The following is a 26733-nucleotide window of genomic DNA, read 5'->3' on the forward strand; positions in this document are numbered from 1 at the left end:
AGGCCCAGTGTCTGCCACCTGGGGTTGTGGCAGAGCTGAGCTCCTCGGACTGGATACTGCCTCTGTTGCAGGCAGGTCAGTCTCTGTGCACTAGGCTCTTAGACACGGCTGGTCTGTATTGTACGCCCGCGCCTATGCAATGATTTGGGTCACGGGTGAGTGCTGACCCCACTCTCACTGCCCAAGTCATAATTCAAACTCCGATGTGCTCACACCGAAGCTGAGAGCTGGGCTGCTTCTGGGCACTTGCCATGGAGAGCAGTGCCCCCTGGGAAGTTATTCCCCCTCCCCCACCCTGAGTCCTGGCAGGAGCAGGGGCCCAAGCTGTCTGGGCAGCAATGAAAGGTATATCACATATTTGGCAATTCAAGTATGGGGACACACGTGCAAGTGTCCATTTGCACAGCTGGACAGATGCAGAGGGGATTTGTGAGGGATATCATACCCAAGAGGAACCCTGTCATATGAAAGCAAGAACCACAAAGAGGATTAAAGAGGGCACAGCCTTTTCTCTAGGCCACACGAGGACAAAGGTCCAGTGAACAGCTTGTAACAGTATTTTTGCCAGTGATTCTTAGAGGAAAATGAATTTGGCCAAAGGACCAGGAAGTAAACAGTGTGGTTAGGTAGCTGTGAAAATACCTGGCAGAGGGAGCAGGCTCGGGGGCGGCATCCCTTAGGTGGGTGAGGTTGCCTGTCAAGCGCAGGGTGTCTCCATTAGAGCCCTGGGCACATGGAGGTGTGTGTGGCTTTCTGTCCTTCCAGCGCACAGCAGTGGTCTTGTCAGCCACCACTGCCCCAGCTCATCAGAGTGATCAGTTCCTGTCCTTCCACTGCCCTGCATTTCAGTGACTATAGAATGGATCCTTCATCTGGGCTGGGCCACCTGTGCCACTGTGCCTAGACAGGAAGGACATATGGATACCCAGGAATCGACTAGAAAGGCTTCTTTGGAATGGTTGGGGTGTCTAACGATGTTATAGCCAGTATGAGGAGGCTCCCCATAGTGCATCTCACGCTATGAGCTACACAACACGGACCATTTTTACCTCTGCTTGACCCAAAGTGCCCCCTGCAAACAGCAGGGGCCCTCTACGAGGAAGGGCTTGGCTACAGGGCCCACTCTGAGACTGATGGAGAGCACTGCTGCTATCAGTGATAAGCTAGTAACTTGGTACTTCCAGTCTTGGTGACCCAGACCATCTATCTAACCAGCTTACCATTAAATATAAAGTTACATATAAAGCAGGGGAGCAGAAAGATCAAGACTTGATGAAAGATGAAGCTGACATTTTGTGGTGTCTTGTTGTGGCTATCGCTCTGTGTAAATAAAACATTGAGCTAGAAGCCAGGCAGGAAGTATAGGCAGGACAAGGAGAGGAGAATTGTGGGAAGTGGAAGGCTGAGGCAGGGAGACACTGCCAGCCACCGCCATGACAAACAGCATGTGAAGATGCCAGTAAGCCACGAGCCACATGGCAAGGTATAGATTTATAGAAATGGGTTAATTTAGGATAGAAGAAGTAGATAGCAAGAAGCCTGCCACGGCCATACAGTTTATAAGTAATATAAGCGTCTGAGTGATTATTTTATCCGTGGGCTGTGGGACTGCGGGGGCTTGGTGGGACCTGAAGAGAAGCTCTCCAGCTACAGTGTCTTATCAAATTAGTGATTTCACTAATTTCTTCTCTTCAACCAGGATTTATCCAGTGCCTAGTGTGTGTCAGACACGGCTGTAGGCATCAGGACACAGCAGTGAACAAGACACATTGGAAGTCCTGCCTGCATGGAACTTACATTCTACGGGGACCTGGGGGCTGTGGCATAATGAATAAATGGGCAGTTGATATGTGCAGTGACCAGGGGCTGTGAGAGGAAGCTGAACGTGGTGTGAAGGGTGAGATGTATTAGCTTCTTCAATAAGGAAGTTGGAGAAGGCCTTGCTGAAGTGAAGAACAGAAGGAATAACGTATGCAAAGGCCTGGAGGCCAGAGGGTGCCTGGTAACTGTAGATGGCCCAGTCTCTGGCTAAGAACATACTGGGCCAGGACGGGCTTTGTAAGGACGTGACTCTTGCTATGTTATGGGAAACTGAGTTTTCATGGAAAGCCATCCTTCAGAATGTGGAGACAGATTCTGAAATAGCTGATTTCATAGCTTTGGTTTTGAGCAGATTCCATTTATATTCACCTTTAAAACCAGTGGATATTCCTCACCTTATGTTAAACAGAATATATGTATATATATATACATGTATGTATATACATACACATCTTTGAGATATTCTCAGGAGGAATAAAGTACAGCAGTGTGCATCATTTCATTTATACATAGAGTTTGTAGACTTCGTTTTTAAATTTTTTAAAAATTAAAATAGTAAACATGCAAATTTTAATGAAATTATTTTGCAAAATTATTAGAAACAGTCATATTTTCTATGGGGATGATGGCTTCTGTGGGCATCCCGTCATTACATGATACCCACCCATACAGACTATGCACTCCTGCAGATCCTCAGGCATCTCTGTGGAGTGCCCCCCTCACTCTTCTCTGCATGGCAGTGGGGCAGGAGGAGGACTAGGTCTTTGGGGGAAAGCACCAGCCTGTGAACTGCTGGTATAGCTCACCCCATGTTGGAAACCCTCATAGAAGATCTTGTCTATTGTTGGGAGCTGTCTTCCTTAGAGGCACTCTTCACTGAGGAGGTCTGGGGTGGGACATCCCTCAGCATCACTGTGGAGTTTAAGGCCTCCAGGATTAACTACCCTGGCCCCAGTCCTGGGAGAACAAGGTAACACTTCAGAAGCAGGCTTTAGGCCAACAGAACCAGTGTTGCCCCGTAGACCTGGGCAATAGGGAGGATCTGAGGCCAACAAGAAGTGAGGTCTCTGCCCTGAAGACCTACATCCAGGTGGATCAGTGACATTAGCAAAGAGAGGCAGGTGCTCAGAGGTCTGCAGAGCTGCTACTTAAGGCTTTGGGGAAGGGGCTTCCTGGTGCCAGGAGTACTGGCCGCCTCTGCCTCTGGATTTCTCATGCGTGCTTCTCTTCAAAGGACAAGAGCAAGAGATCCTCAGCTGGAGGCCAGGCCACTCCTTTCTCAAAGAGGGTTAAGGCCAGAGCTAGCTCACTTGGCCACCAAAATACTTTCTCGCTTATTAGAAGCCTTGGAAGAAAAGAACACTGGAGGAATCAAATATGTAAAGTCCTCACTATGACAAGGGGCAAAGAGCATGTCACAAACAAAGGAACCTCCAGGCCTTGACATAAACAATGAAGGGTCACACAATAGAACCATTACACTCTCCTTTTCTTGTCTTTCACGAATTCCCCGACACTGATATCTACAACCCTAACTCATTGTTTTTTCAATCAACGTGGACTATATTTTGATGGGAAAGGTCTGTTTTTACAGTTAGAGGAGTTTGCAAAATAAACTTACAGATGTTAAGGGAAGGCCTTGGGTAGAGCTTCCCCCCACCCAGCCCCAGAGACTTGGGGGCACGTACTGACTTCACGTGGGTGTCCACACCCTGAGGTCTGCACTGGAGTGGGTTCTTTCATCTTCCATTATGGTGAGCTACTTATGACAATAAGCTACCAGGTTCAAATGGCACTGGGTACTAACAGGTAAGGAAGGGGACACAGTAACTTCGTGACCAAGTTTTCATTCACGAGAATGATGCAGCACCATGAACCCATACACAGAAGAAAGCAAAGTGCTCAGTCAAAAGGGAGAAGAATTTACACAGCTCCAGCCTCAGAGGTCCACACAAAAGCACTGAGACTCCACTATCCCACCCCGGCTTACTCTTCCAAGGACAACACATATGAAATTAAGGGTGTGAGGCATTGCTCTGTGGCACATTCTGAGAGTCATATAAGAACAACCCCTATAGCACTGTTTAAATCTGGCCTGTAAAACTTGAACAGAACGGTGCATGAAGTCTATAAACAGAATACACTGAAAAACTGCTTCCCTTGCCAAAGATATGATTAAAAATCATCCCCAGGTGATGCATGTGAAGGAAATGTGAACTAGTCTTCTGAAATAATCTCCACAGGGGTTTAGGAATATCTGGGGTTCTTCTAGACATTTGCTGTTGCTAAGAGATACCCATCCCTTTCAGAAAGTCTGGCCAGATCAGATGAGAAACCCTGCTCACTACTGGTACAGGCAGTATCTCTCAACACAGCAGCTGGGACTCCCCATTTTCTTGTCCCGCCCCCTTTGTCCCCAAAGGGCTGCCAAGTCAAGGAGAGACCTTAGGGAACTCGGCCCACCCACCCGTTCCTGTCTCCAGCCACTAAGCCTGGCCAGGGAGCAGAGCAGCCAGCTCTTTGGAGCAACATGAAGCAGGCTGTGGATACACAGAAACCACACGTTCACACCACACTGGCCCCTCTCACTTTCGCCGTTCTAACACCACGCAGAAGCTGCCTTTCTCTCGAGGCAATGGCTGTGCTTAAACACATGGACTGTTTGGAACAAGCCCCAACCGGTGCTCCACCTTGTCTAGCCCAATGAGACCAAGCTGAGGGGCTGGGGCCTTTGATTTGCCCAGGATAGCAAGTCTGTGGTCTGCGTCTGTGCCCCAGGCTCTTCCGCATGGCGTATTCATCATTAGACTGGGGGAGTGACTTGGCAATAAAGGAGATAGAGTCTGCTGTCTCGCTTCAAGGGCGCACAACCACTACCCTGTTTGGGAGGGTTCCCTCTATGACAACAAACTACTTTAATTCTCAATTTGCCCCGTTTATCTATCTATCTATCTATCTATCTATCTATCTATCTATCTATCTATCTATTCATTTATTTATCCATCTGGCGGAGAGCATGAGAAAGATAAAAGATTTGCACAGCCAGTTTTGAAAGTTTCTAGTTGGCTGTTTTAGCATCACAGCATGCAATTCCGTCTCCTGTGTCTGTCTATGCACTGGGCTTCTGAACACACACGGAAACATTGGTCGGGTGATTTGAGGGATGAGCTAGAGTAGCCCACTCTGTGAGAAGCAGAGGCTTCTGTGACCCACAGCTTTGGGGAATGAAACAGCTATTCAGGTGATATGTTCAAAAGAAACCAGCCCCCCAAAGCTGCCACAAATCCTCTCAGTGAGAGATTTTTTTTGAGAATCACTTTTTTTTTTCCTGAATAACAAAAGAAACTCCAGTACTATCAGGGACATGAATATTAGTTATTAACACACATTTAAAGCATTTTGTTCAACACGAAAATAAAACTTTGAAAAACTTCTTAAAGAGTCTATTTAATAAATAATTTTGATTTAAGGAACCACTTTATGCAAAACTTGAATACATTACTGAAAACTCCACAGGCGGTGGAATAATTAAAAACAAAAAGGAATCACTCACAGGAGATACTCAGTTATTTTATTATCATTTTCCAAACAGGTAAAAAAATTCCCTCCCCATCTTTTGAAAATTTTTATTTTTTTATTTTATTTTATTTTTTTGCTTTTGCTGCTCTGGATGTCACGGGATGAAGCATCCTTTCAGGAGGAGAGGCTGGCTCCAGTGAAGGTGACCCATTTCCTGCACTTTCTGAGGATAAGCAGGTGCTTTCTCCTGTTTTAGGGTTATGGGGGCGGGGCTAGTCTAAAGCTCTCACAGGTATGAAAGTATTGTTTCGTTAGCGAGGATTTTACCCATCTTCTCCATATTTCCTGGAAGCAAGCTCGCTCTTTAGTGAAGCAGGCTAGCTCCTCAGTGTCCTTGGCCAAGAACAGTGGTCTGCAGAGGTAATCTTGGAAGGAGGCTGCATATTGCTGCTCAAAACAGGGTATAGCTAAGGACACATTATTATTTTTTAAATTTTCCTCAAGAAATGTAGGAGGCACCAGAAAGGAGACTGCTCAGAGACTGGGCTGCTCCCTCAATGTGGTATGGGGGCAGGAGCAGGGCCACCTGCCCTGTGAAGGGTCTCCACCAGCAGAGAGCCCTTTAACCTGGGGGAACCCTGACAGATGCAGGTGGGTGGGGGTGGTTTCCTTCCCTCCCGGCCTCTCTCAGCCCCTACCCTATGGAAGGAGGCCAGGCTGGGTTCAAAGCAGCCCGATGGGGGCTGACACAGTGACCAAGGGGTCAATCATGTCCCCTCCTCTGGGGGCACGGATGTGATATCACCTCCTAAGGGGCCCTCCAGCGACAGTGCACTGTACATATGTCTTCAGAGGAGACATGAGCAGCCTGTCACGCTGGCTTATAGGTGGGCCGATCCGATCGTGAGTTCAGGACCCTGCTTTTTTGCACCCCCAAGTGTCTCTGGGAAGCTCCTGTTACCGGAGCTGCTCGGCACTGGGAGTGATCGCTACACCTCACCGTGCCCTGAGAGGTAGGTTGTCCGGTGCCCCATTCGGTGGTCGCCCGCGGCTTGGATGGCAGTGTGAATGTTGCTCGAGCCGGGGGTGGGGGGGGTGGGCTGTGGGAGGAGGGTTTGCTTATGAGATGGAGCTGGGGAGTCCTAAGGGGCCAGCGTCAGCGGGTAGCGAGGTGCCTGCTGGAGGTCTCCAGGGACCCAGGTGGGAAGCAGGTGGGAGCCACGGAGGAGGCTCCACCTCAGGCCGGGCTGCGTGTTTGCCTCTAAACCCTGCGTGCTACCAAGTGCACGCAAGTGACCGCTACTTGGAAGAGGTCAGTCCCTAGGTTAGGGGGGAAAAAAGCATGTAAAACACTCCCTTCTAAAAACAAAGGGCTGCGATTTTCTTTATTTCTCGTATAGAGGAACAAAAATACTCTTGCAATGGCTATTGAGTTTCCACAGGTACGAGGCAGATGCTAGGCTAGCACACCCACTTCCAACAGTATGACTTGTTTCCTATCCGTCTACTACCTGAGTGGCATCAGTGTAGGTTCAGGCACCATTAGGAACGTTTGACCAAACACGTACACGGCACTGACCGAGGAGGCGCCGGCCCTTCGGCTGACCAGAGCAAGTAAAAAAAGACCCACAGGATGGAAAAAAGCAGTCCGGGGCGGCTCAGGGCCGCGCAGCGCGCGCCTCGCGCCGCCGTCGCAGCTCCTCGCGGTAGCAGTAGGAGCAGAAGTGCTCGGTCTCGGCGCGCCCGTAGAACGCGCAGTTCTCTCGCTGGCAGCGCCGCTGCGCGGGCCCGGGGCCTCCGCGGCCGCACTCAGCGTTCGAGCGCGCGGCCGGCACGTCGGCGTCGGCGAACTCCAGCCCGTCGCGGGCCGCGCCGAAGCCGTTGCTGTAGGTCTGCGACTTGTGCTCCGCGGGCCCCGGGGAGTCGGCTCCGCCGGGCGCCAGCGACTCCACCGTGTTGACCGTGCGCAGCGCGGCGCGCGCCGGGCTGTAGCTCTGCGACCACAGCGAGCGGTTCTGCTGCGGGTAGGTGGCGCACGGTCGCAGCGCGCCCACGGCCGGCGCGCAAGCCTCGTCCCGGGCCGCCGCCTGCACGTGGATGACGCTTTGGCGCGCGGGCGCGGGAGGGCTGCGACCTGGGGCCGATCCTCCCGTGCCGGTCCCCGCGCGCCGCGCGCCGCCGCCCGGGCCCGGGGACGCAGCACCGCCCGCCGCCCGCGTCGCCCGCGCGTTCGCGCCAGTTCCCGGGCTCGGCCGCTCCTTGAGCTTGAGCACCAGCTGCGTGGGCGGCGCAGCTGGCGGGCCCGGCGAGGCGCGCTCCGGGCCCGGCGTCCCCTCCGCCTCCGGCCTGCGCCCCGGTCGCTTGGCCGTGGCCGTGGCCGTGGCGGTGGCGGTGGCTGCGGCGGCCGCAGCGTCCCGGCGCCGCTGCTCCTGCTCCGCGCTGAAGCGCTCCTGCGCACTGGTCAGGTAGTAGCCGATCATCTCCTCGTGGAACTGGTGCCGGTGACTGGTGAGCAGCAGGCCGGCGAAGATGAACTTGCGCTCGCCCTGCATGGCGGCGCGCAGGATGTTGAGGCTCAGCTTCACGTCCGTGCTGTACTTCCAGGCGTCGCCCCTTGGCCCGCTGCCCTTGTCGGCCGGCGACGTTCCTGCCGCCTTGTCCGTGGGCGACGGCGTGGTCTTCTCCGACGGCGAGGTGCTAGCTGACGCCCCCGATTCCTCTTTACTGCCTTTGCGCGACTTGGACTTCTTCTCCTTGCTGCGTTCGGCGCTGTCGCCGTTCTTGCCGTTGGCAGAGTTGGCGCGACCCATCTTACCGTGCACCAGGCCGCCCAGCCCGCCCATGTTTTTCTTCAGCTTGATGCCCAGCGTCTTGCTGAAGCTGCCCAGCTTGTTGGCCACGGAGTCCGCGCGCGTCTTGTCCTTGTCCTTGCGCTGTCTCTCCTTCTCCTTGTCCTTACCGTTCTTGCCGTTATTGCTGTTGGAGTTGCTGCACACAGAGTCGCGGTCCGAGTCCAGCGATTCGGCCAGGGAGTGCACATCCTCCCCTGCTGAGGCAGTTGGAGACTCTGGCTGTGCAAGAGGAGCCTGCGGGGAGGCAAGGCAGGAAAGACAGGTGGTTACAGAAGAGCCGTCCCCGTGTAGGCCTCAGGAACACAGGTGGAGCTGAGACCAGGACACTGGTGTTTCTTTTTGAGGTCTGTGTGTGTGTGTGTGGGGGGGGTCTAGAGAGGGATGGAGGTGTGTATGGGATAGGCATCTTGCACAGTGTTGGCAGAATGATCTGGAAGGGGCCTCATGACTTCGGTGCCATCCTTTTAGGGAAGATGCACGAACTTTATCTCGGAATTCCTAGATACCTGGTAGTACAGAACCCGGAGTGGATGAGTGGAGGCGGAGTGCCCGCAACCCAACTGCTGTGGAGTTCCGGAGCCTCAGTGTATTTATAGAGAGACACCAGGTCCCCACTCTGGCCTCCCTCCCTGGCCAGGCTGTTGGCACCACTAGAAACAGGTCCCAGGTCTCTGGGTAATGGTAGAGGCCACCGGGTGAAGCAGCATCTCTCCCACCCAGATGTTTCACGCACTCACTCTAAGCACGGGCTAGACACCTTGCCCAAACCCCATTCTTTGTCTGGGACCCATTATCCCTTTTACCCAGCCACGACAAGTTACTTCGGGGCTTCCCTTCTCACGAGTGCACGCGTGGAAGGCTAAGCCGAGGAGGATGCTGGGAATGGCTTCCGGCGGGGAGGTGGGGTCGGGTGGGAAGACACCAGTGAAGGAATATCGTGGTGAGTAACTTGGATGACACTACGGGGGGGGGGGCAGCCAGTGAGGAGGGCAAGACCATGGAGAACGTGGCTAGGCCAGTCTCTGGGGACAGGTGGCAAGCCCGAGAAGGCCGTGGGAAGGGCATGGTGGATAGGCCGTAGTTTCTCCCAAGAGGGGCCTTCCTGGTGAGGAGGGTCATTGGGAAGGCAGCATCCCTTATGTCAGCATCTGGGGGTGTCAGAAACTCGTGCGCAAGCCTGAACAGGCTTTTCTGGTCTCCAGAGGAGGGAGGAGAAGCTGTTGCTCCTCACTTTATTTTCGTCCCTCCCTCAAGCAGGCTCCAGAGGGATGACCCTCTGCGGCTAGGTCACTGAAGCAATGGCTGGCAGAACTGTACTACCCCCCTCCCCCGAGGTAGAAATCCCTCCTTCCACTTAGGTCTGGAAGGAGTGTGGGCTCTTAGGTTGGCTTGCCAGAGGCCCGAAAGGGTAGAAGGCCCAAGGTTGAAACGGGAAGGGAGCCTAGTAAGTGGAGCATAGCTGTGTGTCCTTCAGCGGTGGGGTTGTCTGCAGAGCTTTGTACTGGGTAGGGGGGCCACCAAGGCCTGGCCAAGCACCCTGCTCCATAGTAGGCTGCCCTACTATGTGCCCAGCTGGAAGGCTCTGATGGATCTCGGGCTGCGGCCATTGCATACCACGTGGGTGCTAGAGAGCATCATCCTGGGGCACAGTGGCATCTTCCAGCATGGGAGAGGCAGGACTTTGCCACTGACTTGAGGACGCGGCGAATCAGAGCCACGTGAGGGCGCCCTACTCGGATGATGCGCAGGTGAAGCGGAAGTGAGCACTCACAGAGGAGTGAGGAAGGCACCATTCAGCCCGGTCTCCTTTCAGTACTTAGAGCCCGCTGGATGCTTAAGTAAACGGATGTCAGGGAGGACCAATTATTTACAAGCAATTTTCACAAATCCCTTTCCCTGGGAGTTCCCTCCAGAGATTATGAAAACATCAGTCACACACTTAAAACGAATCTCTCAGCATCTGCAAGCAGGGGCAGCCCAATAGTTCCCCTCGGGCAGGCGGCCCCCCGCGAGGGACGGGTGGGCGGCTCTCTCTGCCTTCTGCCAGCTCCACCTGCGGCCACCTCCGCCTCGGGGAAGGGAGGGCGTTGCGCGGAGGGCTCGTGCTGTCGGTTCCCCAGCTTTTCTAAGGATCCACACACAGTTATAATTAATTCCGCTCTGCCGCGGCACATCTTGTTCCGATCTCAGCAGAGATAGTTTTGTGTTATGACTTGCCTACGGTTTGTTTTGTGAGTGGGCGTGTTATTCCTCTCCTGCTGTGCAAAATAAGAGGGGGGGGGGAAACCTAACTGGGGTGCACATTTGCGAGTACACACACACACACACACACACACACACACACACACACACACACACACACCAACAGGTCCAGTTTGGACTGGGAACCAGGGTGGCTGGGCGGCGTCCCGGGGCATGAGGAGGTGGGGCCTCTGGGCGGCACTTCTGCGGGTGGCCGCCTATGGACATTCGGGAGGGAGGTGCATCATATCCCGCACCGCGCAGAGCGGCCACCCTACCCTCCACCCACCCCCGGTCACAGAGCGGCTACCCTACTCTCCACCCCACCCCCAGTCACAGGGTTGGGGTCCCGTGCACGGGAAGCTCACCCGGGTCTCGGAGGGGATGCGGATCCACGTCACATTCATGTAGCTGTGTAGAAGGTTCAGCTTGGCTTCTAGGGACAGGATGAGGCTGACAAAAGAACACCGAGTGAAAAAAGCTCTGGAGGAGGAACGAGCTCATTTGGCAATCCTCTCTCTGCCCTCTAGCCCTCCACCCCCACCACCACCAGGAGCCCCACCCAGGCTCTCCCACGGGGCGCTGGGGCGGGGGGGAACCCGACTGCGGGGGCAGGTCTTACTGGGCTAGCCGGGCGTTGTCGTTGTCGTCTTTCCCCCACTCCCAGTCCTTTCCCGGGTCCACCGCAAAGTGCAGGGGCAGCAGCTTGTGCTCCGAATCCGTCAAGGGGATGACGGCTGAAACAGGAGAGAGAGAAAGGCACCGTGGCAGGCAGCTCGCCAGCCTGCCAGGAGGCTGGGAGCCTCAGTAGAGCTCAGGGCTCTGTAAGGGAAACCCAAGGCTAGCTGTCCCGGTGAAGGGACAGAAGGTAGACACAGAACTTCCACACCATAGGTTTCAAAACCGACCACACTAACAGTTTGCCATTATGTAGATGAAGAGCAGGTGGAGGCATCGCCTGGACTGTCTAGCTCTCTTCCTGTTCGAGGGCAGGGCCCCCTCTGCGCGTCAGGATGATAAGAAGCCATGGCTGCTTCTGTTGTTTCCGAGGAAAGACCCAGGCCGGCGAGGTGTACCGGAGGAGGCCGCTTGGCCAGTGGCCCGCTCCGCACCTTGCCTCCATTTCATCCCAGGAAGGGCAGAGTTTTCAAAGTCAGGAGAGGTGTGCGCTGAGCTCTACTGCAGCAAGACTGGGGGCGGGGTGGGGGCTGCAGAGCCCCCGCGCCTGCCCACGGGGAGCTCACCTGCGCAGGACACAGAAGCAGGCTGTCCTACACACAGCATCCGGTGACAAGTCTGGGGAAGGCAGCCCCGCAGAAGGCAGTGCTGGGCTGCAGGTGTTAAAAGGGGAGTGGAGGGGGGGTCTTCTGCGGAGGTGGTGATTAGGTGGGGATCTGGCCTGCTACTGCTCAGGGGAGTCGGTTCCCCACAAAGCATATGGACAGAAGCACACCAGCTTCAGAGATCCGAGGGGCTGAGGGTGGGTAGCTGCAGGTGTACTGAGATCTGAGAAGAGTTCCCAAGGGATCCTGGGTACCCAGAAAATGGAATCCTTAATGTCTCATTTGCCTTCTCCTAAGGGTGTCGCCAGGAATAATGAACAGGAAGAAGTGGGGAGGTGGTTTCCCAATCCCACCTTCCAAATGAGTACCAGTCTGCCTAGTGTGACTCCATGTTGACTGCCCCACCCCTCTGGAGTCTCAGCACAGCGGAGAGGCCCAGCCCAGGGCCTTGGGCAGCTGCTTTGTTCCTTTGCTTGCCATAGCCCATGATTCATACCAGCGGTGCCAGGGCAAGAACAAAAACAAACAAAACAGAGAATCCAGGAGCCAAGGCTGTCAAGTTTGAGAAACTAGATATGACTCAATGCTGCCCTCTAGTGTTGCTAAGGAGAGTGTGAGTACCAACTGCCTCCCCCCCCCCCCCCCATCTCTACCTTAAACAGACGCAAGGCAAGGCAGTTTTGCTGATGATTGGCCAGCTCAGGGGTTCTCACTGTGTGTGGCCAGGGATAGAGCGGTGCAGGCAGGGTCTGATGGGGGAGGGGGAGGGGGAGGTGGCATCTCAGCTTCTGCTTTGATGTGGCCTCCTTTCCCAGGGCTGAGCCCCAAAGTGGGCTTCTGGGCTGGCTCAGGAGCAGGTCTCCCTTGGGTGATGCCCATAGATCAGCACACACACACTGAGGCCTTGGCCTGGCTTCCCACCAGTGTGTGGGGGCAGCAGAGGTCCTCCTTACCAACACTGCTCCCCAGACTCCTAGGGCTCTGCACTCCTGCATGCGGAGGGCCAGCCAACCCAAGGGTCTGAACGAGGATGGAGGACTACATTGTAAATAGGCATCCCGTTGGATCTTGAAATCAAGGAGTTCTGGAAAAGACTTCTCTAGACAGCAATAATCTACCAGAATCAGTCCCTGCGGGTATAATTTGGGCATTCTGGGTTTAGCTGCCTACCCCTCCATGGGGCAGAGTTGCTTGGAGAAACATCTGGCAGCTGTGGCTACATTTTCCATCCTCTTAGCACTGGGGAGGGGGTGGCATATCTGAATACATAGGCTGTGACTCACAAAACAATGCAGTAAGTTCTGGGGACTATGGCCAGCACTAGGGGCTTCTCCCTCTCTGCCCATGTCTCCCGTGAAGACAGTAGAGCTATGAGGCGGCTGGAGCAGGCTCTTGAACCCCAGGAAGAACTGCCTGCTAATCAGAAGCCCCGTTACAGGGCTTGTTTACTTCGGAGCCCACCCTGTATGTGGTAAGCCGCTGTGGTTCTGTTTTGTTTCTGATCAATCACCTGAACGAGGACACCCCACCATTCTTACTTTCCTGTTACAGGGTACCTGGGAATCTTACCCTCAGCAGATGGGCTGCTCTGGTTCCCCAGCCTGTCCACTCTGAGAAGACGATTGGAACACACCTCAAGATGCTGGCTACCTAGAGAGAGCCTGACTGCCTGTCAACCCGGATTTCGAGGTCCTGAGTGAGGGGCTGGGGACATGCGGCTCAGCCTGTTTGAGGGCTGAGGGAAGGAACACCCAGGGACACCCCCAAAGCAGGGCCGTCCTCCCCAGGAGCATCAATTGCACTTCATTCCTGCCATGTGTACATGGACAATTCTTATTGCACATCTGCTTGACCCAGGAAGACGCATGGCGGTGTGGCAGGGCACCCCCTGGTGGCAGATGTCGAGAATAGCAAAAGCTTTCAAAGTAGGCCCAAGAAGATTTATTCTTTGGTTTGTTTTGGAAAGACCTCTCTCTTACTTTTAGCCTATAAATCTACTGACGGTATTTCCAACTAGCCAATGAAGATTTGGGATGTTCATTTTATGAAACACAGTGGGTACTTCTGTTTGAGATGTTTGCTGTTATAAGGATAAAGCTGCAAATTCACAGCTTGTCTTTAGCCCACCCCTGAAATGACGTCACAGCCGATATAAGTGACTCAGATTTTAAGGAAAGAAAGACACCTCTAAGGAAAGGTGGAGACAACTAGGAGGGGTTGGCTCAGGCCCTAGTAGGAGAATTCAGCTGAAAGGGTTACACTCATCATGGAAGAAGACGACAAGCCAGTGACGTCATGCAGACCCTTCCTCCAGGGAAGAGAAGAAACCCAACAAGCTCGACAGGTGTTCACAGAAGAGATGGGGGGGGCGCTGGAGGAGTGGCTTGGTTGGTAAACTCGCTGCCATGCAAACCTGGGGTTCAGTACCCAGCACCTATGTAAAGGCTGGGTGCAGAAATATGTGTCCGGGGAGACAGAGACAGGAGGACATCCCTGGGGCTTGCTGGACAGCAACTGAGCCAAGTCAACAAGCTCCAGGTTCAGCAATAGACCATGTCTCAAAAAATAAGGTGCAGAGTGATTGAGGAAGACACGATATTGACCTTGGTTGTTTATACGCCTGAGTACATAGGTGCACCCTGGCCCTCCCCCTACAGATGGTGGACATAAATTCCCTGAAAGCATTCTCTGCTCTCCTCTCCACTAAGCAGCAGGAGTGCAAGCTGCAGAGCTCAGGCCCACAAAGTCGGGGTATGCGGAGGACTGTGTCCTCTGGTACTGTACTTAAACAGGTGTCTTATTCAAGTACCATGTCTCTGTTCCCTCTGTCCCCCAGGAGGGGGTGACCTCCCTCATGTGTTCTGACAGACTCCAACATGCATACTAAAGACAAACAGGATGTGCCTGTTTCCAGGAATGAAGTGATTTCCCCAGACTTAGGAAAATGACTGACTTCCATGGGAAAAAAAACCTGCAAGGAAGGAGAGAAGTCACGAACCCTCGCATGTGCTGACAAGGCACCAGGTTGAACAAACAGGATTCTAAGTCGGGTGTGCAGGCACGGAGCTGTTTTGCTTTGTTTGACAAGCCTTTATGTCTCCTGCATGTGGTGGGGCTGTTTTACTGGATACAGAATTTGAGACTGCCAGATTTTTGTTCAGTCTTTAAAGACCCCACTCTGTTATCTTTTGCCATACCTGTTTTGTGAAAGCCATGATACTAGAGATGATGATAAAGGGGCTAATTCTCTGAAAAGACACAGCACCACTACATGTACACATGCTTCTCACATTACTTTACAGCATTAAAGCAAGTGCAGCCCGCTCTCCTTTATCAGTATCCCAAGATGCCCCCCCCCCAGTGGGTGCCTGAAACCACAGGAGGTACCAACGTACACAATGGAGGTGTTGCAAGTTTTGGACATTGAGTGTAAGATAACTGATGTTATAGACTGAGAGAAAAGATGGACACCACACAGGATTTGGTCTGGTTTTAGAGGAGAGAAGAAATTGTTTCAAAGGGAAAATCTAGAAATAAAACAATGGTAACAACAGACAAAACCAAACCAAACCCACACCACACTACAACGGAAATGAGGGACAGCTTCAGGTACAGAATCTGAAGCTCAGGACCATCAGTCGGAATCAGCCATGCTGTAGTACCAAGTGGAAAAGGCTGGGTAGGAGGCACAACACCCAAGAGCTGCAGGTCAGCAACAGCCAGCTGAAGGTCTGCGACAGTGTCTCTCCAGAGGAGAGGGAGGGAGAGGAAATAGTCAACACGCACGTGCGCGCGCGCGCACACACACACACACACACACACACCAAACAGACAGACAGAACCACCACAGGTCAGGGAAGCCATGAGAGCATCACTAGGGAGATGCTAACAAGCAAACACCCCTCCCCACAGCATACAGAGCTACCGAAAGCCAAGGCAAAGAAGGAAGACAAGTTAGATACAGAGAAAGGAAGGTAAGAGGTGGAGCACACGGTTCAGGGTAACAGATAAGGCAGAAGATAACAGGTGGCAGCTTTAAAGGGATGAAAGAAAAAAACCCTGCCAGTTGTGCCTCGAGCAGAGAGCTCTGACACATAAAGTAGTTCAAAGGCTTTCTCAAGCCCAAATGAGCCGGTTCACTGCCTGCTGGTCTGCACTGGAGAGTGTCAAAATCTCGAAAGGAGGAGGACGGTGACACCAGCAGTGGCCTGACTTTACCTAGAGTGATGGAAATGAAATAAGTGAAGGGGAAGATAAAATTCCCTCTTCTCCCCTTTTTAGAATTTCTGAGATAACCAGATCTCAGCAGCCAAGAGAGCAGTGCCCGTACCTTGTCCACAGCGAGGGGAACTAAGGCGGGCATCGAGTGTGAGGCTCTCTTTAACGATTCTATCTGTAAACCCCAGGTCCACGGCTAAACCAAGCACTAGTAGGTAAATTACCTGGACAAATAGAGTCTCTAAGTACCACAGTTAATCCAAGATAAGATGACAAATGAAAACCAAAAGGACAGAAGGGACAAGGAGAAAAGATTTAGCAAAGATGGTGGGTTTTCACTGATTCACACCGTTCGTATAGTTAAGTGCAAACAGTCAACACTGTCAAAAGATAAAACTGTTAGATTGGGATTAAAGCTAAGCAAGTCTCAAGCCTGCACTACCTACAACAATTAAGTTATGAATCTGAGGACATAAGTAGTTTAAAAGACACTCTCCAATACAAAGAGCTAGGGGGGACACCTAATATCAGATATCAGACAAGGATGAGTTAAAAAAAAATGGTTACAAAGAAGGGGACCATTTACATAATGATAAAGGGACCAGTTCTCCAAACAGACAGACATATGCAAGCTCCTAACTAAACTGCTTCCAAGTGCACACAGCAAATGCACTAGCCACCTCACCCATATCTCATGGCCGCAGTGGATGCCCGAACAATGGTTCTCACCCTTTCGAATACTGTATTTTTTCCTAGATGAACAACCAATGATGGAGTTTAATTTATAAATGTATCACAGTAAGAAATCCACAGCAGTAACTAATGAAATAGAACAGTATAAAATATACTGAAATCAAAGCGATGTGAATGTGGTCTCTGTCGATTTCTGGAATTTTCCATTTAGTATTTTCAGACTACAGCTGAAGGAGGGTGCTGGGACCAGGAGAAAGTGAGCAAGGGATGGGGGAGCGTTCGACCACGCTAACAAACATGAAAGGAGACAGGACAAGCCTGGTTTTACTGTCACCCAGCCACCCTTGTCTCGGTAGCTGACAGAGTGTCTGCCCATCTATTGGTTGGTGCCGTACTCTAAGCGCCACAGGCCCAGAAGCCCAACATACAGCCCGGAGGACACCAGCAGCTATCACCTACATGGAGTGAACTGGCTGTGGGCTTAGAAATGTAGGAAAACAGGAGTATGCCCAGCTACCAGCCTCCCCTTCAAGTCCTGCCCATCCTCTCCTGAGTAAGCTAGCAGGCCCGGGCACCTGGATCCCCTACCAGGCTTCCAGAAAGGTCCGTGCTGTGGCTCTCTGAGGACCCTGCTTGCCACTTCGCACGTGTCTGGTGGGTAGACCAGTTAGCCAGCACATTCACTGAGGCCTGCACTGAGCGTGTGCATGTGCAGGTACAAGGGACACCACCTGCTTTTCCCTTAGCCACGAGCTTAGGACTGTCACCCGCTTCACCTGAGGGACTCTTCGGCAACGCAGGTCTTTTCATTCCTGTATGGTTTCCAGTGACACTAGCTTGAGCTGTTGTGACAGAACTCCGTAGACTAGGTGGCCCGTTAGCAACTGGAATGTTTTCCCTCTCAGTCCTGGGGGCTAGAAATCCAAGGTCAAGATGTAGGCAGACTGTCTCTCAAGGGCTTGCTCCTGGCATGCAACCCAGCACGCAGCCCTGTCGCCATTAAGTTCGTCCATAGCCCCTGGCTTTCTTTTAATCCTTTGCGGTTTGTTGGCCAAGAGTTGGGTGTGCCAAATGTGACAGCCTGGGCTCTAAACTAAACGTCCAGGTGTCTTCACCCTGCTCCTCCTCCTCTTCCTCTCTCAGGTGTTGGTGGAGTGTGGGGAGGTGAGGAAGCCACGAGGAAAAGAGCAGATGACGTTCTTAGTGACTGGGCACAGCCATGTCAAGACCCAATGCCTCAGACCCATGGGAAATCAACAAAACCATCCTTAGGTCAGGCTTGGAATGGCAACGCCCTCCTCTGGTCCGGGGACTGATTTTTACAAATGATTGGTCAGTGTGTGCAAGTACAAATGTTTATGAGGAACTGAGCAGTGTGTACAAAAGCGAGCAACTGCAGCCTCCCCCCATGCTTACAGCTGAGACTGCTGTCCTACAGACCCGCCTATGGAGACTCGCTAACTCCCCGATCCATGCTGTACATAACGATCGCGTGGAGGTTCCAGTTATAGTATAGTTGGTATGGCTTCATCAAAGCGCACACAGCCAACCTGGTCCCAGCTTTTCTGTGTATGCGTCTGTCATTTCCTAAGCGTCTGTCGTCTCCTTGCCGCCCCAATCAGGTTAAAATGCCAAGCCATGCAGGGCGTGGTGGTGGTGTGCCTCAAAGACTGCACTGCTCCGTGTGCGTGTTCTGGGATCCAAAGGGGAGCAGCAGGGAGAGTGGGATCCTGAGGCCCAGCAGCCCAGCTCCTCTGCCCAAGGCTCTCCATGGCAACTGGGAAGCTAAGGATGCTGCCTCAAGGAAGGGACACTGAGTGCAGGGACAGCAGTGGCAACGTGCTTTAGGTTCCTCCTGGCTTCTGAAGCCTCTTTCCATCACAGACCCTTGTCCCCCAAAGTGCTCTTATGTATTTGCTGCGTTACTATGCCCACACAGGCCAGGCTGATTGCTAGATGATAAAGAAAGGAATCTGAGTGAGAATCACTTTGGTTTATAATAAGAACAAAATCATACTATAAAATTTCATTTAAACCAATATTTAACAATTCTCATATGTGAGGACAAATAGCTGCTAGGAAAGAATTGGTTTCATTGATTGGTAACCACTCCTGTAGGACAAGGTACAGCTTGTTGTTGAAGGTACTGGAAGTCATGTGATCAGGGCTGGAGGTGCAGCTCAGTGGTAGAACACTAGGCCCTGGGTTTGGGTCCCACTGTCATAAAAACACCCTAATTTATTTGGCCCGGGGAATACTGATACACATTAATGTTTGTTTTTACTATGGGTTACACATCAAATGAGCTGACAAGCTGCTGATGTACTTAGTGGCTCCCCCAGATCTCTGGATGCCTCATTTTTATAAATGTGTGTTGTGTCTAGGAGACAAAGTTGTAGTTGCTCTTGGTGAAATTCTTCTTTGGTTGTGTTGACTTTTTGTTGCAATAAACAAATTGTAAACCTGACGGTCTGCAGGCCTCCTCCCAGGGTCTGAAGTTGCCCCTTGCTGACCTGAGCTCCCCCTATCTCTGACCTGACCCCCCTGGAAGGGCACCAGAACACTCTCGGGTCTCTTGACTTCAGTGTACCCCAGCTGTTTGTATTCAAGTGAAGTTATGTCTGACAGACACCTCATATACTGTCCCACAGTAGCCTTGTGGGGCAATGCAGCCCTGGCGCCCTGTCTCCAACATCGAAGGCTCCCGCATCCCCAGGTCAGTGCTGTGTGAGTTCATGCACGTGCTGACTGGAGACCCCACTCCCTACGGCCTCCCTCTAGTGCTTGCACACTATGCAATCACTGGATAGCTGCCGCCTTGGTTGGCCAACTCTCCCCTTTCAGAAGGCACAGCATCCACCCTACCCATCTGTCACTACATTGCTTTGTGATTGTGGTCATTCCCTGGGGATGGGCTCTCCTTCCTCACTTTCCTCCTTGGTGCAAGTCACCCCTGGAAAGGACTCAGAAACCCACCTGTGCATGGGAAGAACATGAATGAGATCCACCAGGGCCTGTGCACCCAGCCCTGTGTGGAGGAACCTGCTGTCCCAGCCCAGAGCCATCATGTGGGGACCGAGAATGCGGGCACCCTCAGCACCCACAGAGGCCGCAGTGAGTCAGGATAAGGCTGCATGTGTTTTATCAGGCACTTGGCCTGCAATTGGTTGGTATTTTGGGAAATCTTGTCATCAAATGCAGACTCTTAGATGTTGGAGACCATCACTTGGGGCACATGTAACCCTCCATCTCTGAGGGAGGCACTCTGACATGCCAATGCCACATAGGGTCTGGGCACCCACAGACTGCACTGCACATTAGCTTATCACACATCCGTGCTATCTGGATGAATAGCCTATGTTGGTTGGCATTTTGTCAACTTGGCACAAGCTAAGGTCATATGGGAGGAGGTTTCTCAGTTGAGAAAATGCCCCATTAAATTGGCCTGTAGACAAGCCTTTGGGACATTGTCTTGATTACTAATTGATGTGGGAGGACTGGAGGGCCCAGTCCACAGACCATGCTACCCCTGGCAGGTGTTCCTGGGTGGAACACCGAGAAAGCAAGCTGAGAAAGCCATGGCGAGCATGCCAGTAAGCAGCATTCCTCTATGGTCTCTGTTTCAGTTTCTGCCTCCAGGCTCTTGCCTTGAGTTCTGCTGTGACTTCCTTCAGTGATGGATTGTTACCACGATGTGTAGGTCAAAACAAAACAAACAACACAGCAGCAAAAACCCAAACCAAACCAAACTTAAACCCAAGCGAACAAAAAGCCCTTTCCTCTACCATTTGGTTTTGGTGTCTTTCACAGCAATAGAAAGCAAACAAGTCAGAAACTGGTCCCAGTATCATGAGGTATTGCTGTGGCAGACCTGACCATGCTGTTCTGGGGAGGACCATGGGGGTGTTTGGAACTCAGAGCTTAATGGGTGGTTTAATGGGAATTTGGAAGATAAGAGTGCTGTGAAAGAAATGCAGATGATGGAGGCTTGGCTCGTGAAGTTTCGAGGGAAGCCAAGACTCTATAAAGGCCATTCATGTGATATATTTGAATTAAGAATCTTTGGTCAGCTGTGGATGAAGAATCAGTTATGCCTGATGGGACCAGAACCACTGAAACCTTTGCTTTCCTGGGATCAATGTTTTTTTAATTGGGGATGAGAAATCAGCTGTGATCAATAAGAGGGCAGATCAATAAGGTGAGATCTTCTGGAAGTATTTCTTTAGGGTCAGCACACAGAAGCTGTGGTCCAGAGTGGGCCAAGGCTGCATCTCAAGCTGGAAGCTGAACTTGGTAATGTGTAAGAGTCTCTCACATTACTGATTTTGGTGGCATAGAAGTTGCAGGATTGAAGGGGTCATGGAGAACAGCCAAGGTTTGGCACCATGTGGCAGAGTCAGAGTCCCTGGAGAGAGACCACTGGTGAAGATAACAGACCAGTTGCACTGGAGACACTAGCATATCAGAGATGCTAGGACTGTGATATGACCACCAAGGACAGTGGTAGGTACGGAAAGGACCTTGTCTGAGCCTATGAAACAAGTTGTGTGTACTGTGGATGGCAGAGGTGGAGAAGTGGAGCTGCCCGAGCATTTTGGAGCTGAGATAAGCATTAGTGAATCCCAGATGTTAGATACTGAGTTTTTAACACTGTTGGAATTTGATTTTGATTTGGTTTGATTGTGACTGTGCCCTGGTTCTTCCCTCTTAGAATAAGGAAGTATGTAACTTATTTTTTATTTTATAGGAGTCCACAATCGAGAGACTTTGGATATTGTAAAAGAGAACTTGGACTTTTAAAGTGTTTGAGTATTTTAAGAACTGGAGGATTTTCAAAGTTATAATTTATATCATTAGTAACATAATTTTGGGAACAAACAAGAAAGGAAAGGTTATGGTTTAATAGTCATGGGTTTTTTTTGTGTGTGTGTGTGTGTGTGTTAAGTTGAGAAAGGATCAATTTTTGCTGGTTGGTCTTTTTTTGTTCAATTTGACATAGACTAGGATAATCTGTGTTGAGAAAATGCCCCTATCAGATTTGCATGTGCGTGAGCCTATGGGACATTGTCTTGATTGTGATTGATGTGGGAGGGTCCAACCCATAGGTGGTGGTACCAGCCCTGGCAGATGTTCCTGGATGGTATAAGAAAGAAAGCTGAGAAGGCCATGGGGAGCAAGCCAGTAAGCAGCACTCCTCCATGGTCTTTGCTTCAGTTCCTGCCTCCAGATTTATGCCCTGAGTTTCTGTCTTAACTCCCCTCCATGATGGAGAGTTATAAGGTGAATAACAGAATACCCCTGCCCCCACAGTTGCTTGCTTTTGGTCATGGTATTTATCACAGCAATAAGAAACTAAACATGGCCCCTGGCATGTTGAAGGCTTGAATTCCAGGGTGGTGCTGTAGGAGGTGGTGGATTATGAGGAAGAGAGTGGAGCCTGAGAGAGGTGGGCCTAGTTGGATAAAAACTCAGAATCCTAAGTAATGTTTCTACTGAATGTGTCTCTTCATAGCTGTAGTTGAAAACTCGGAGCTGAAGCATTGTGAGTTGGGCCTGTTGATGATGATTTGGCCTAGGTCTTTGGCTGTTGGGTGTGTTCCTTTGAAGGTTATTATGGGACTGTGGCCTTTCTTTTTTCTCTGTTGCTCTGTGGCTTGGGATATGAGTGGTTTGCTCTATTGAGTACTCCTGCCACAATGGCTGCTCAGCAGAGATCCAAAGCAATGGATTGTCAAGTGGGATGTCAAACCCTTAAGCCAAACAAAGTTTTCCTCTTTGTATGTTAGTTATCACGAGGATTTTGGTTATAATGATGGGAAGCCCACTGACTATTAGTTGCCTTTCACTTTTCCTTATGTTAGGGCATTACATAGACTTTACTCCCAAACAGCACATGATACCTAGTAATTTCATTTCAGGAAAACAATGTCTACTGTATAGACGCCTCCTGACTTATGATGGGGTCTGTGTTTTGTAAGTCCATCATAAGTTGAAAAAGCCATAAAGAGAAATATCTATGATACCTATACACTGCTGTGCACCTTGACTTAACAACACAGCGCACTACAGGGTGGAGGCGGCGGAGTTCTGCCTGATTGCAGGGCTGATGGGAAGCTATGCTGGATGCCACTCCAGCATCATGAGAGAGGCACACTGCATTTTAGTCCAAGAAAAGACAAAACTCAAAATCCGAGGTATGGTTTCTACTGAGTGTGTCTCTTCATTGTTGTGACGTTGAAAACTCTGAGTTGAAGCATTGTGAGTGGGGCCTGCTGATGATGACTTCCAAATCTCTTTCTGAGTCCTGTGCTCAGCGAACTACATGGCCATCTGCTCTTTTGTCACTTGATTGTGTTTTCATAGCTCAGCCACTTGCTCTGAAGCCATAATGAAATGCCCTGTGCTAGGCTCTCAGAGAGTTCCCCTTGGAGTCCATCTGAAGATGAGAGGGAGTCCCACCAGAGCTTTGCCTATGGTACATCAGCCTGCTTCCTGTTGCCTGATGAAGAACCAGGGACTAGAGTATTTTAAGGCCAAAGGACCAGCATATACTCCCGTGGAGAAAGTAGGTGGCCATCATTTGTGTGAGCTATTAAGAAAATATGTGTGTTCTATGTAAAAGGCCCTAGAAGAATTGGCAAAGGCCTTCCCACTTAGCCTGGTTGTGGCTGGACTACCCTACCAGCTGCAACTCTTGCCTCAAGTCTTCTTTCTCCTCTGTCACACGCCTGGCCTGGGGAAGACGGGAGGGCTCTTCAAGATGGAGACAGCTGGAGGTGGCAGCAGCAGCTATTAGGGGACTGAGGGTTCTTTCAGGAGACTGAGCACAGGGGAGGCCCTTGTGTGAGGAGGTGAAGAAAAGCTGTATGCATTGTTAAGTACCAGGAGATTGGATGCATGCAGTCACTGCTCAGGGAAAGGAGGAGGGGAGTGGGGGGGTCCACTTATAGCCTAGAACACATTTTATTTCATTTTGAGGCTACTGGAGTATCCCTCAGATTTAAGGGGTCTGTTGTTACTACATTTAGTGGCTTTTATCATAGGGTGTCTTGGGGACTTAGGTCTTTAAGAATCTGCCAAGTATCACTTAAAAAATTGCCTTCAGCTGTAACAGGTGGCAGGTGGCAGAGCTGCATCTGGTGACTGGGGCACCAGGAAACACACATATTGAGTAGGTGACAGGCCATCAGAATACAGCAGACACTGGCCAAGGAAGTTACTGTGGTGAACTCAATTAGAAACCTCTGGTTAACGAGGGCCCAGAAGTTCCTCCTTTTAGAAGGGATTTCCATGAGTTTGAATGGTTCTCACCTTCCAGGGGCCCACCTCCTTCATCTTTGACCTTCCAGAGCCATGCCTACGAGACTCAGATCCTACAAGGGCTTGACTAGCTGGACACATTGCTACCTATTAGGCTGCTGGGCTCCCGTCCAGGGCCTGGACTGGGTAACACTACTTCACCCATCAACCCCAGGTCCTCTAGGTGTCTAGAATGGTTCTGGCCCAGCTACACACACTTCTTGGGCAGGTGGTATGTGGCTTCTAGTCTCTTATAGTCAGGGTTTTCTGGGTGGCCATGACTAATCTAGATGAGCTTGGGTGTCGGTCCACCCTGACTGAACTACACTGGAGCAATGAAGCAACTTCTCATATAGTAAAAAAGTAACATAAAACCTGCTCACTGCACATAGGCAAGGAGAGTTCCCACCAAGAAGGGAAGAGGAGTTGCAGCCGTCTGACAGCATGCCTGCTTCTGGCTGTGATGACATGTGCTGGGCCATTCTGTGCCTTACTCAGGATCCTACCGCCTCAAGTCTTGGGTCCCAGCTGGGAGAGCAGGGTGAGAGATATTAGGGTGGCAGAGTCCCAAGCATGTCCTTCCCCTTGGCCTTCTCCTGAGGCCTGAGAGCCATTACAGTGGCATGGCCCTGGGAAACGAGTGCTTTCCTCATTTCTTCTGTGAAGGCTCTCAAGGAATTCATTTATCAAGTCAAGATGCTGAAGAAGCCATAAGCAGGAGGGAGGACCCCTGGATTGGATTCATGCCTACTGGTGCTGCTGGCTGGCTAGTGGTCCATGGGTCTGTCCTGATGACTGAGCACTGGGTGAGCTGATGATGGACAGTTTACCAACAGCTGTATCTCTTCCTGTATAGGTCTTGTGTTGGTAGGGCAGCACAGTGAGCAGAGCTTCAGGCCATGCACCTTCCTCTGTAGCAACCCTCCATCATGTTAGGACTTGAGTGGGACCCTGCAGTGACCCTGAAGCTCTGCCTGGCCCGCAGTGGGAGGTGCCTGTCTCAGTGACTTTTCTGTTGCTGTGATCAAACACCATGAACAATGCAACTTAGAAAAGAAAGCGAGTGATTTGGCTCACTGTTTCAGAGAGTGAGAGTCTGTGATGCAAAGGGACAACTGGGAGCTCACATCTTGATCCACAGCCACGAGATAGATTGAGAATACCGGGAATCTCACAACGGGCCACACCTCCTAATCCTTCCCAAACAGTTCCACCAACAGAGGACCAAGTATTCAAGCATATGAGCCTATGGTAAATTCCCATTCAAACCACCGCAGTGCCTCCTGGCTTCCTTGAAGCTCTTATAGAAGCCACTCATGGTCCTTACAATGTTGTGGCTTGGTGCTGTCAGGGAAGGGAAGGATTGGAGCTGGAATTCACCCTCTGTGAGGAAGGTCCCTCCAGAGGCACCAGGACTACTATAGATCAAGGTCTCTAGAGAACGAAAACCAAGAGGTAATGGGTGACTTGGCTTTATAGTATTGTGAATTTTTGGCTAAACTCAACCACTCTTACTTGCTTGAAAAACTGGTCTCATTAAAGTCCATGGCCACTTCACCACCACCACCACCACCACCACCACCACCACCACCACCACCACCACCACAGCCTGGGGCTCAAACAGCAGAGGTAAACTCTCTCCACTCTGGGATCTAAGTCTTCATCAGGGGGCAGTCTTCTGAGCTTCTCCCCTTGGCTTGCAAATGGCCACCCTTTCTGCATCCTCACATGGTCTTGTGAACCCTAAATTTCTCTTTCTCTCTCTCTTTTTTGAGAGAGTTTCTCTACGAAGTCCAGGCTTCTCTAACTGGTGAAGTGTCCTCCTGCTCAGTTGCCATGTGCTGGAGATCACAGACATGCATCATGAGACACCACAATTTCCTCTCTGTACAGAGGTGTACTGGGTAAGGGACCACTGGAGTCTTAATCTCTTTAAAGACCTTAGCTGCAAATACACTCACATTCTGACACACAAGGGTGAATGTCAACATCTGAACTTTGGAGAAATAACACTCACCCCGTAATCCCTGTACAACAAACAGTAGTGCCTTAGTTCAGAGAGTCCCCCTCTCTCCACTCAATAGGGACACAGTACTCAGTTCAGAGAGTCCCCCTCTCTCCACTCCATAGGGACACAGTACTCAGTTCAGAGAGTCCCCCCATCTCCACTCCATAGGGACACAGTACTCAGTTCAGAGAGGCCCCTATCTCCAGAGGAACACAGGATCTGGCCTACATTCCCTCCAGTGATTAGTTCCTGCAGGATCCAGTGACCCAGAGCATCCCACCATATGATGAGGAAATCCCCAGCATGCAGCCATCCTGGGCTCCTCCAGTCCATCATTGCCGTCCCTGCTTACCCATCATACGCCTCTGCATCTGGACCATGCTCTCTTACAACACAAAGGTATCTTAGTCAGCATTTTGCATTCTGGCAAGACTTGATGATCCTGGGTATAGATCCTGGGAAGTCTGCCCCCACTTCTCACCCTAGACCCAACTACATGGTCAAACGAGAGGGACCCAGAAACTGGTCCTAGGGTACCCTGGAAGCCCCAGGTGGAGGGCTGCATGCTTCTGGGCTGCATTACAAAGGCAATTACAAAGGCAAATACTTCTAGTCTAGGTCACTATGAGCTGGGATTTATTTACTGGGAAGATGTTCAGTTGGTGCTGGGGTGGACTGTGAGGGAAAGAGACCAGGACAGGAAAGCTCCCTGGCCTCAGGACTGTGAGGGAAAGAGACCAGGACAGGAAAGCTCCCTGGCCTCAGGGATGGGGCTGGTATGGTGACTCCAGGAGACCTC

The 26733-nt window shown here is 51.3% G+C and overlaps 1 protein-coding gene and 1 long non-coding RNA gene across 4 annotated transcripts in view; one reads left to right on the forward strand and one right to left on the reverse strand.

The window, feature by feature from the left end:
- Positions 1-5248: 5248 nt before the first annotated feature.
- Positions 5249-26733, reverse strand: part of Otud7a (OTU deubiquitinase 7A) — a 302964-nt gene continuing 281479 nt past the window's right edge. For all 3 annotated transcript variants that reach the window (XM_037198954.1, XM_028872848.2, XM_028872850.2), the window contains exons 12-14: positions 11056-11170; positions 10802-10886; positions 5249-8426 (exon numbers count right to left, since the gene is read on the reverse strand). In XM_037198954.1, coding sequence (XP_037054849.1) covers positions 6999-8426; positions 10802-10886; positions 11056-11170 — 1628 coding nt within the window. In that variant the 3' untranslated portion in view covers positions 5249-6998. The remainder of the gene's footprint in view (positions 8427-10801; positions 10887-11055; positions 11171-26733) is intronic.
- On the forward strand, positions 7205-16796 carry LOC119086626. The gene is made up of 2 exons (XR_005089953.1): positions 7205-7364; positions 13268-16796. It is a non-coding gene; the product is annotated as an uncharacterized LOC119086626 (long non-coding RNA).

Source organism: Peromyscus leucopus, chromosome 1 (genome assembly GCF_004664715.2).
Source record: "Peromyscus leucopus breed LL Stock chromosome 1, UCI_PerLeu_2.1, whole genome shotgun sequence".
In the NCBI taxonomy this organism is placed as follows: domain Eukaryota; kingdom Metazoa; phylum Chordata; class Mammalia; order Rodentia; family Cricetidae; genus Peromyscus; species Peromyscus leucopus.